Raw genomic sequence first — 12025 nt, 5'->3', positions numbered from 1 at the left:
GGACAGACCCCAGGATGCAATATCGTTAGTTCTACAGTCAATCCGAGGGGAATGGCATCAAAGCCATGGAAGTCCCAGGACAACTGGATGAATGGATCTAGAGAGAACACAGAACTTCGTGATGCAAGATCCCCACCTGTAGGGTGAGAGGAGTGGAGGCAGGGTTGACTAGACCTGATAATAGGTCCCTGTGAATAGAGGAGACACATAAGGCTTTAGCCAGAGGTTGGATTGATATGTAGTACTGCTGAGTCTTTCATCAATGAAGTTCCCGGTGGCCCCTGCCTCAGTCAGGGCTAGAACTTCAATCTGGCAGGAATTCCATCATAGAAACACTGGAAAAACACAAAGAGGGTGGGGAAACAGGAAGAAGGCCTAATGTCATTTCCCCTGAAGACCCCAGGCCTTCTTGTTTCCCAGCTTATGGGGGCACTTGTTAGTGAAATGCCCTGGTTCTCCACAATATAAGCAAACGTTGTTACGTCTTCTGTGAGTCTTTTCCTTCTCAGAGAGCCAATATCGGCCCACTAGCATGGGCTCCTTGACCCTTTCACATGCTGAACCCGGAGACCTAGAGGAAATCAAGGGTCATTGGAAGTGAGGCGCCAGGCATGGAGGTCTATGGGATGATGCCAGTTCCTGTGCTCGTTCCTGAAAACGTAAGTTGATCCAGATACAGATGCAATAAGCTTATCCAGGGTGACCGGCAGCTACCAACCCGTGAGTTCATCCTTAATTCTCTTCGCCAGCCCCTGCCAAAATATAGCCACCAGAGTCTCTTGGTTCCATCAAAGCTCCGAGGCCAAAGTACGGAATAGATGGCATAGGCTCCAACAGTGAGGCAACCTTGCTGCAAACGGAGAATCTCACTGGCCACTGAAGAGGGTCGTCCAGGCTCATCAAAGACTAGATGGAAATGCCTCAGAAAGGCTTGTAGATCCAAAAGGATCAGGTCCTGTTATTCCCAAAGTGGGGAGGCCCAAGCCAGAGCTTGTCCAGATAGAATGGATATGATATATGTAACTTTGATTCTGTTGGAAGGAAAGTTGGCCGGTTGCAGTTCGAAGTGCATGAGGCACTGATTCAGGAATTCCCAACAAGCCTGTGGTGTTCCATCAAACCGAGGAGGTTCGAGAACCTGGAGCGAAGTCGCTGCACCCGAGGAGAATATTGGCCCCAAGGATACTAGGGCTGGTTAAGGAATGAAGTGTAGAGCACTGAGCTGTGAGCATATGTCCTGAAGGATCCCTGAGAGATGCTGCAGCTGGCTTTTTTGCTGTTGAAGGGCCTGAGCCAGGTCTGGAATCGTAGGCTTGTCAGATGAGGTCATGGCCTCAACAATTTTATCACGCCCCTGATGATGCAGGTCTGTAGTGAGCCCTTGTACCATCTCCAAAGCTGGAGGTTGGCGGTCATCAAGCCTGAGGAAGCTTCACCTGAACCGATCACCATTCCCCAAAAGTTTACAAGTTTTCCCAGTGGAAGAGGAAAGACTGGGGGGATGGGCAAGACCTCTCAGGGGGACTGCTGAAGGGAGTAGGCAGTCCAGGGTGTTTATGGGTTTTCCCAGTGAAAGAGGAAAGACTGGGGTAAGGTTCGGGCGGCCAGCAGGACTTGGAAAGAGGTTCGGAGGAGTACTTGACAGGTAGAAGGCTCAGTGGAGTCAAAGTCTAGGCAGTGGTCAGAACCAGAAGAGAGCAGAGCAGTGACAGGATCCAGACAATGGTCAGGGGCAGGCAGCTAGCAGGACAATGTCAAAATCCAGGCAATGGTCAGGGCAGGCAGCAAACAGATCAGTGTTAGAATCCAGGCAATGGTCAGGATAGGCAGTGGGCAGGACAGCGTCAGAATCCAGGCAGGTCAGACAGCAGACAGCATCAGAATCCAGGCAATGGTCAGGGCAAGCAGCGGGCAGCACAGTGTCAGAATTCAGGCAGGTCAGAACAAGCAAAGAGCAGACAGTGTTAGAATCCAGGCAAAACAAGCGCGACAGACCTATTGCTGAGGCTCCAAGGACAGCATGGGGGCTGAAGATAAAGGGAGCTGACCATCTGTCAGCCATCTGCCCCAGCATCACTCGCCGCCCTTTAATCCTCCATCTCCATTTTACTTTTCGCCTATGAATGTTCCATCTCTTCTCACTCATTAGCTTTCCTATTTTCAAGATTCAAGGTTATTTTATTGATAATCCACTTAAGGACAACCATTAAAGTGGGGTACATAAAAATAAAAATGTCATTTTCCATCTCATTCCTTCCCCACTCCTATTCCCCTCTATCTTTCATCCAGTTCCCCTTTACCACATTTCTATCCTTTGTACTCACTATCCTCCTCTCACTTATCTCCCTGACAACCCCTCATGGGTTCTCCTTCATTATAAAACAAGAGAAGTCTCCACAGATATCAAAATAGAGAAAGGAGGACCAAAGAGAGGGACAATAGAAGACTTAGGAATCCACCAGAATACCAGGATACCAAATTGTATTAGATGTCCCCATGCTTACATGCTCACAAACTGCACAACATATATAAAAACAAACTTGGGACATCTAATTAAATTTGTTATCCTCTCTTTGGTCATCACTTCATCTCCCATACAGTTTATCACCACCAGGTCTTGCTCATATGTCACCAGGTCCTGCTCCTCTCCCTTCGGTTGCCTCTATTTTCCACCAGGTCCCGCTTGTCCCTCCTTTGGATGCTGCTGCTCCCGTACTATGTCTTGGTTCTAGTCACCTCATAGAGTTCAAAGTCTACTTTAGCAGTTTGAAAATAACAAACCAAACCACTCAGACTTGTGTTGAGCTTGTACTTCTTCCTGGTCTTTATTCCAAAACAATTGTGGTCTTTGAACATTAAAGAAAAAACTACAGTCCATGTCCCTCGTTCACCCAAACAAAACCACAAGCGTAATTTAGCAAATAATCCAGACTAACATAGTAACATAGTAAATGACGGCAGATAAAGATCTGTATGGTCCATCCAGTCTGCCCAACAAGATACTTTATATGGGACTATCAGAGAACTGGCTTAATGTCCCAAGAAATATAGTTCCTTAAAACAAAAGCAAGCGTCCAAGCAGATTCACCTTCTTTCAGTTTTAGTGCCAGAGCTGTTTCTCCCTATTAACTTGAAAGTTCTTAGAGTCTGGTCACACTCTCCCTGATTCAGGATGTGTCTGCAAATGATTGAGCTGCTTTACCTCCAAGCAGCTCCTGGTAAGGCCCTGTCTCTTTCTCCCTGTTTTTTTCCTTCCCCTGGGACATGAAACAGTAAACATTAGAGACCCGGCCTATTTTCCCTCCAGGTATGTCTCTTCCCACACACTGGACTGCCTGCTCCTCTCTGAAGTCCCCTTGAGAGGTCTTGCCCCTCTCCCCAGTCTTTTCTCTTCCACTGGGAAAACTTGTAAACAGGAGACCTATTAGAGAACCTGGGCTACTTCCCTTCCAGACAGGTCTTTATACACCCTGGCCTGCCCGCTCCTTTCAGCAGTCCCCCTGAGAGGTCTTGCCCCTCCCTTCCAGTCTTTTCTCCTTCAGCAGGAAAACTGTAAACCCCTGAGCTGCTTTTACCTTTTAGCAGTGCTATGAAAGGCTCAGTCCCTCACCCAGTCTTCTTCCCTTCTCACTCTCAGAGAGAAGAATGCCCTTAAAGTTTTCTGTAACAGGCTTTTACTTCTCTATCAGCCACACCATTGAAAGGAGAGAGGAACCCCTCCGAAGGGACACCACCTTGTAAGTGGTGGAGGGGCTTCCGTGTTTCAATGACTCAGAGGGCTATGCTGTAGGGTTACCCATATCAGACAGGCCTCTGAGGAGAAACCAAACAGTGTCCCAACCTGGAGGATCCAAGATGGCGTTGAGGGAGGATGTACACTAGTTGAGTTCCTGTTTTACACCAGAATGCCTGAAGAAGAGGGCGCGCTCCCCAGAGAATGGGGAAGAGAAAAGGCAAAGCCATGGTGCTGTCCTCCTCGAACATGGCTGGGGTTCCCACCACTTCTCAGTCTATTTTGGAGAGATTCGGGGTCATAACGTCAGGGATATCGGTTCTTGCTTCGGGGAACAGCAAGGCTTTATTGCCGAATCTCAGTGGAGGGAGTGACTTTGAGTCCCCCTGTTGGCACGACCCCTCCAAGACCCGGAAATAGTATTGCTTCGCTATGGAGGTCAATAATGGAAACGCCCGAAGTGGGTTAGGATTTCATGTGACCCGAGGAGGTCCTGGCGCAGCATCGACTCGGATAATAAACCAACTGGGGGATTGGAGAGTGAGCTCTTCCCCCCGAAGATATCTGGAGCGGTTTCTGTGGAGAAATTGGACTTGGTGAAGCCAATAATGTCATAATGGACGTACTATAGGAACTGCAGCAGAATGTGAATAACTCTCTTCTTCAGATGTTTAAAATTTTTCACTATAATATGTGAGTTAAAGAATTTATATTAATACTTATCTAACAAAGTGGAAGTCCAAGATATAAAATAGAGACTTTGATTACGGAAATGGCTTCTCTATGAAAATCAGATAATTTGGTAATGAAGAATAGTTATCTTTCTTGTAAAAATTGGAATTTCTGGAGAACCAATTAAGGGAAAATAACTTGAGAATGATAAATTTACCTATAATATCCTATATTTCAGCTACTGAATTCTTGAAGAAATATTTCTCTGATACTTTGCTAATACCTTCTGATAGCCACCTTTTGGTGACTAAAATTATATTTCCTTTAAAATCTTCTTTATCAGAGAAAAGAGATGTAAGTTTAACTGACATTTTGGAAAATTCAGAAGTTATAGATAGAGCTATATTATTAGTGACTTTCATCTTTGATTTAGATAGGAACAATGTTTTGAAATTGTATTTCCGATACATGGTTGATAGTTTTTTGGGTTCAAAGATGCATATATTTCCTGACACATCAAGGGAATCGCAGACTAGGAGGTGTGAAGTCTTGGCTTTTAAGCCAGGAATCATTGCCCTAGGTGGGACCTTCCTAGCGCGATTCCCTTGTAATTGTTTTATTTCTTTATTACTTATTTGTTTGAACCTAAGAAATTATAAGAGTTTGTGGAAACAGATGATGAATCCTCTGCAGCAACTTCCTTCAGTTACCACTGTACCGGCTGCAATAACCGATTAACCTTCTTCCCTCAGAAAATGTAAAGTGTAAGATTAACCATTTTGAGTTTTTCTTATTTTCTTTAAGATTGTTTTCCTGATCTTGGATCTTCCAATTGTGGACAATTATGTAAATATATATTGTTGAGAGAAAATGTTTTCCTTTTTATATTAATTTCTGTATTTCCTTACATTTATGTGATAAATGTGAATGTAATTAAGTAAAATGATAAATAAAAAAAAAAGAAAGGAGAGAGGAAGTCTCTCCTTTCTCTTCCTGTTTCTTTTCCCATTCTGCACCCTCACACCAGTCACACATACTGGTTCCTCCCTAATGAGAAACAAGGGGAAAGGCTGAATACATTACACTACCTTTAGGACAGAGCTGCTGAGGAGGATTGCTTTAGGACAGGAGTGAACCTACTCTCCATTTGTCTAGGTTCCCCTCTAAGTGTTGCCTCTGGAACATGTGCTCCCTTTTCCTGCCCTTCCCTCTCCTTCAGCCTCCTCTCTTACCTTCCTCCAGAGCTCACCCCTCCCTTTTCTTATTACATCATTCCTGAGCCCAACAGGGTAGAGGGTGAGATGGCTCTCCTGCTCTGGCCTCTGGGAATGTCCCTCCCCCTTCAGCTAAACAATGAGGAGAATGCTTGTTCCCTCCTTCTCCAATTCAGGCTTTCCTCTCAACCTTTATTCATAGGAGTAGCCTAGTGGTTAGTGCAGTGGACTTTGATCCTGGGGAACTGAGTTCAATTCCCACTACAGCTCCTTGTGACTCTGGGCAAGTCACTTAACCCTCCATTGCCCCTGGTACAAAATAAGTACCTGTACATAAGTACATAAGTAATGCCACACTGGGAAAAGACGGGTCCATCGAGCCCAGCATCCTGTCCACGACAGTGGCCAATCCAGGCCAAGGGCACCTGGCAAGCTTCCCAAACATACAAACATTCTATACATGTTATTCCCGGAATTGTGGATTTTTCCCAAGTCCATTTAGTAGTGGTTTATGGACTTGTCCTTTAGGAAACCGTTTAACCCCCTTTTAAACTCTGCCAAGCTAACCGCCTTCACCACGTTCTCTGGCAACGAATTCCAGAGTTTAACTACGCGTTGGGTGAAGAAAAATTTTCTCCGACAATATGAATATATGTAAACCGCTTTGAATGTAGTTGCAAAAACCTCAGAAAGGTGGTATACCAAGTACCATGTCCCTTTCCCTTCCCCCTTCACTGCTAGGCTTGAGAAGAACTACAGGTTGCTTAATTTCACCATTACTTTCCTTGCTGACAGGGACAGTCTTACCACAAGTTCCACCATTCCTAGCATCTCCCTTTCTCTGCCCTTGTAGCCCAACATTTTCTTCCTCTCCTTCCTCCTACGTATAGCCTGGCATCTGCTGTCCCTTCTTCTTTACCCCCAGCATCTCTATGTCCCACCTCTTTTCTCTCCTGTCCTCCCTCCTTGTGGTCTAGCATCTCTTCCTCTCGCCCTCCTTTCCTATCGTGTCTAGCATTTCTCCCTTCCTCCCTCCCTACTGCCAGCTCCCTGGTCCACCATCGCTCCCTCTCTCTTCCCTTCCTATTTCCCTCCCATTGTCCAGCATTGCTCCCTTCCTCCCTCCTTCCCACCCCTGGTCCAACATCTCTCCCTTCCACTATCCAACATCTCTCTCTCTTTCTCTCCCTCCTATTGCCCAGCATCTCTTCCTCCTTCTCCTTCACTCCTGGGTTCAGCTTATCTCCCTCTCTCTTCCCTCCCATTGTCCAATATTTCTCCCCTCTGTCCCTGGGTCCAACATCTCTCCCCTCCCTCCCTCCCATTGACCAGTATCTCTCCCTCCCTCTGGGTCCAACTTCTTCCCCTCTCCCTGTCCTCTCTTCCATTGTCCAGCATCTCTCCCTCCCCCTTCCCCTCTACCTTGGGGTACATTATGTTTCTCTCTTTCTTCCCTCCCCCTTGTCTGTCTGCCTGTCTCTCTATCTCTCTCCCTCCCTCCCCCATATACAGTGCAGTATCTCCCCCTCCATTCTGCTCCTATGCCCCTCGCCCATTTGTGGTTCAGCACCTCACCCTCTATCTCACCCACCCGCATCTACCTTAAAACTTGTCTTTTGAAAATCCCTGGCAGTGGCAGCAATTGGCATATTTTCTCTGTGGCCTGCTCTGGAGCCTTCCCTCTGACCTGTTCCGCTCCTGTGAAAACTGGAGGTTGCATCAGAGGGGGCAGGTCAGGTTAGAGGAAAAGCTCTGGGTCAGGCCACAGGCAATGTATATCAATCAATGCTACTGTCAGTGACCTCTAGAGAGACAAATTTTAAGGTAGGTGAGGGATGGGTGATCACCTGGGATCCTATATATGGATGTACTACAGCTGGCTTGAGACTCGAATACACACAAAAAAACCTCACTACTATATGCCCATATTCAAATGCCCCATGTGAATTAGGTCCAGGACATGGCTTCATGATTTCTCTCAGCAGAAACCCATCAAACAGCTTTCATTCAGGTCAGGTGTATCTGATTAACCACACCCTATCTCACTGTTTAAAGTTAACACAGTAAGCCTATACCTCGTATTAGTGTTCCACAGGCACCTCAGCATACTCAGACTGAAGCATCATATGTTTCAGACTTTGCCAAACAACTGTTTCATTGTGAGTTCATTAACACAGCGCTCACCACGTTTGATCACCATCATGAAAATTGTAAAGCATGGATGTGCGCATTCAGGAACACATTTAGAAATCTGGACCTTGTGAAGATGGTGCTTGGGAACAGACATGCGTCGTGAGAGCTCCTGTACCTCCGTTGTGTGTTTGGCAGCGCGGCGCGTCCCCAGAGAAATGGGGAAGAGAAAGGGGAAAACCGTTACCCCTGCCTCCTCGGGACCGGTTGGGAACCCCACCTCACGCCAATCTACTCTGGAGGCATACGGGATCCGGGCGCCGGAGACTCCAACGCCTACCTCATTAGCGCAGACATCCGCACACAGCAGTAGCGAGGGAGTGACGCTCAGTCCTCCTTCGCAAGGCCTAACCCCACCACAACCCGGAAGCAGTGTTGTTCTAAGCAGCGAACGCTTGAGGACGTCCGAAGTGGGCTCGCTTCCTAAAGCGCTCGGAGGAGGCTTACTCGCTGAATCTTTCTCTGGAGAAACATCAATCGAGGGATTGAGATCTACCTCGACGCCGTTACAGCCCAGAGAAGGTATTTCCGGGGCAATTTGTGGCCTGGTAAGACCTGCGTCAGTCACAATTGAAATGCTCTGGAATGTCATACAGAGGCTTGACTCATCTTTAATTAAGATTTCGGAATCTCTTCAAGGAGAGACTCGGGAACTTAGAAATAATTTTCATCAACTATCCAGTAAAGTAGAGGGAAATAAAGATGGTATAAAAAAACTGGAAACTGAAATGGTATCCTCGAAAGAAACTACAACAGCACTAATTAAGGAAAGAAATGTAGTTGCTAGAAAATTTGAGTTTCTTGAGAATCAACTCAGGAAGAATAACTTGAGACTTCTGAATTTTCCTGTTTCAACATTTATTTCCCCAATGGAGCTGCTAAAGAAATATTTCTCACAAAGTTTGGGTTTCACAAATGACAATTTCCCACCAGTAACAAAAGTTTATTATATAAAAGGAAAAAGGGAGATTGAACAATTACCAAATGCTGATGAAGAACCTTTAAATGTAACAGAACTTTTAGAATCTTCTGTGGTAACAGAGAGAGCTACTTTATTGGTATCCTTTGCTTTTGAACTGGATAAAATCAATGTTCAACGTATATATTTTCAACATATGAAAGAAGATTTCATGGGGGGACAGATAAAAATCTTTCCTGATTTATCATGGGAAACGCAGTTAAGGAGGAAAAAACTCTTGGCTTTTAAGGCAAGAATTTTAGCCCTAGGGGCATCTTTCTTTATTAAGTTCCCATGTAAATGTTTAATTTCTTATGAAACTAATAATTTTCTTTTTACCGACCCCATGAAACTTCAAGAGTTTGTAATTGCTAAAGAAAGTTTGAGAAATCCCTCTGGGGCAATTAACCAGAATAATGCTGCTGTCTGATTGTATAGTTGGTTTAACCTCTGTTCCAAAATTTAAGACGATATTGGGTTTAAGTTAACTGCTGATTCTTGGATCCCACTGGTAGTGGTCTATGAAAATGAGAATATTTTCTTGTATGTTAATTTTTGAAATGACTCAATTTCTAATAATCTTCTTTATTGCGTTCCTTTGTGAATGTTATAAACTAAAACTAATAAAGAAAATAATGAAGAGAAAAAAAAAAAAAAAGAAATCTGGACCTTGTGGTAGAGAATGGCTACAAGAAGTTGTATGAGGGTTACTACAAGCCACAGCGATTGAAACGAATATATGGGATTAGAAGTGATTTATGTTGGCATGAATGTGGTAAGAAGGGCAAACCTTTTTGGGATTCTGTATTTACTCTAGTTAGTGAAATACTAGGAATGATGTTGATACAGAACACGGGTTGTTGTTTATTGAATATCGGTCTGCTTGGACTTCCATCCAGACTAATGCTGCCCCTAAGAACACTCAATGTGGGTGAAAGTATGTGCATTCTGGAACAGCATGCACTACTTTTATACTATAGGAAGAGAGGGAAAGTTTCCAGACAGACAATTTATATGGGTAAGTGGCTCTAGATTGTAAGCTCCTTTGAGCAGGGACTATCCTTCTTTGTTAAACTGTACAGCGCTGCGTAACCCTTTAGAAATGTTAAGTAGTAGTAGTGTTGAAAAATGCTCTCCTTATGTAATAGTTTTGCAACATGCATGCAGACATATCAATAAAGCATCTTGACCTTTGAATCCAGATAGACAGAGAAAGACAGCGAGAGAGAGAGAGAGAGAGAGAGAGAGAGAGAGACCCACTGCTGATTTGTGATGACTTTGACAGAGATATCCCTAGCTCATGTGTTTACCTGCTCATCCAGCTTTTCAGGAGATTCTGGGTCACTCTGCTTCTGTACTGCTGCTGGTTGCACAGCAGTACTGGCTAAAGTGGCGATGACCTGCCCCTGGGCATTGAGAAGCAACTGTGGGGTGACTGTCTGTACCTGCAGATTCTGGGCTGACAGGGCCACTGGCATATTGCTTGTTGTGATGCCAGCAGAGTTCAGCAGCCAGGGAAGGGTGCCAATAACCTGGGGAAGAAGGAGGATAAATCGCATTGTAAAATAAAGAAGCTGACTGCACCAAGGGTTTGCAGTAGTAATAATGAAAGAGGGTGCCAATGATAGCATCCTAAAGCCACATCGTCATGACAAGTTAATCCAAGCCTGGTTTCCTCACAAAACTTATATTTCCTACTAAATCAGAAAAGCCCACAACCCATGCAAGCTCACAGACACCCGAAATACTATCTGTGAATTTCCAAGGCAAACCATAAAAAACAAATAGGGCATCAGCAAAGAAGATGCCAGAGTTATAGGAAACTTCCCACCTGTGCTTAAAATAAGAAGTAAAATAAACTGGGAAAGAAAAAAAAAATAATGAACCAGAAAAGAAAAAGAATCAAAAGAGTACACAAAGAAGGAAAATGATATTTTAGAGAAACTACTCAGCAAAGTCAATAAAATGGAGAACAGGCCGAACAGTATTTTTTATAGGAGTTATTCCGGACTGTTGCAAGTTTCTACTTTACAGGATTGACTGTTTTCAAAAATTTCTTAGGTGGAATACAGATGGCGGACACTCTTTACCTCTGGGCCTTGCATAAGCTCTCAAAGCGAAAGTACACTAGTACTTTCTCTCTTAGAACTGTTGTGGTTACAAAGTAAGGGCAATCACTTATACCTGCCTTTTCTGTGGTAGAAATCTGCATGAAAAGTAGGTATACAGATTTTAAAATATCACCTACAAGCCTGCTTTCCCTTCCCTGACCTAATAAACAAGCTCTCTTCTGAATGTGGCTTTTACCCACATAGAGGGATGGCAGTTTTCAGAGAGTTGATTTACAGGGTAAATTCCTTTATAATATGTAGAAATTGCTTTGAAAACTGCTCTCTATAAGAGAAATTTAAAAAAAAACACCTCTTACCTATGTAAATGGTTATTTACAGGATAAATGAGCTGCCTGAAAACTGCCTGCCCTTTATGCAAGCAAAAGTATATGCCTTGTTCCACAACATTTTCAAAGAGGAAAAAGGAATTTTCAAAGGTAAAGAGCACACATAATTTCACTTTTGAGAACTGGTGCAAAATCTGCAGTTAAAGGTACCCGGGGACTGTGCGCCTGCCCACACAGTTTTGAAAACTGTCCCCTATGTCCCAAATGTCTGCTGCCCACTGGGACCTCAACAAGGGATCAGATTTCTCCCATAAGACTGCAAGAAACATCTATTTTGCTGCCAACAGACAGTGAGTGATTTTTAAAAGCATGACAAGCAGGTCCAAATAACCCAGAAGAGTGAGCATGTAGTTCTCAGGACATGGGATGCTTAATACACTGTGACAGAGAGTTGGAAAACCCAGGACTTGATTAGTATCTTGTGAAGACATAGGTTCAAACTAGAATTTCCTGCCTTTGCAGCCTGATGATCAAAAGTAAATTTGGGTGCTAGAGGCCACTAGTGCCAGACTAGCACCCACATTTACCCAGCGCCCATGATCAGAGGGTGTCTGGCACTAGCCCACAGGGAATACCGCAGAGCTCATTTAAAATATATTTAAATGTAGCTCCCCGGTTTTATGCCTGTATGATCAGAGCACTGTGTCCTGATCTTATGGGCAGAATAGCGCCTCAACCCTACGCCAGCTCAGAGCTGGTGTTAGGGTTAAGGCTCTTTCTTTCCCCCCACGATTCATGTGAGGCAGCCACCATCAGTCCTGGGAGTCCAGTGGACTCCCGGACCCCCCAATGGCTGAGGC

At 44.5% G+C, this 12025-nt stretch overlaps 1 protein-coding gene across 2 annotated transcripts in view; it reads right to left on the bottom strand.

Moving 5' to 3' along the window:
* POU6F1 (POU class 6 homeobox 1) overlaps window positions 1–12025 on the bottom strand; it is a 143985-nt gene that overhangs the window by 28172 nt on the left and 103788 nt on the right. For both annotated transcript variants that reach the window (XM_030198283.1, XM_030198284.1), the window contains one exon: window positions 10078–10299. In XM_030198283.1, coding sequence (XP_030054143.1) covers window positions 10078–10299 — 222 coding nt within the window. The remainder of the gene's footprint in view (window positions 1–10077; window positions 10300–12025) is intronic.

Source organism: Microcaecilia unicolor, chromosome 3, assembly GCF_901765095.1.
Source record: "Microcaecilia unicolor chromosome 3, aMicUni1.1, whole genome shotgun sequence".
Lineage (NCBI taxonomy): Eukaryota > Metazoa > Chordata > Amphibia > Gymnophiona > Siphonopidae > Microcaecilia > Microcaecilia unicolor.
Note: the sequence above shows the minus strand (reverse complement) of the source record. Positions and strands in the feature narration are given on the sequence as shown.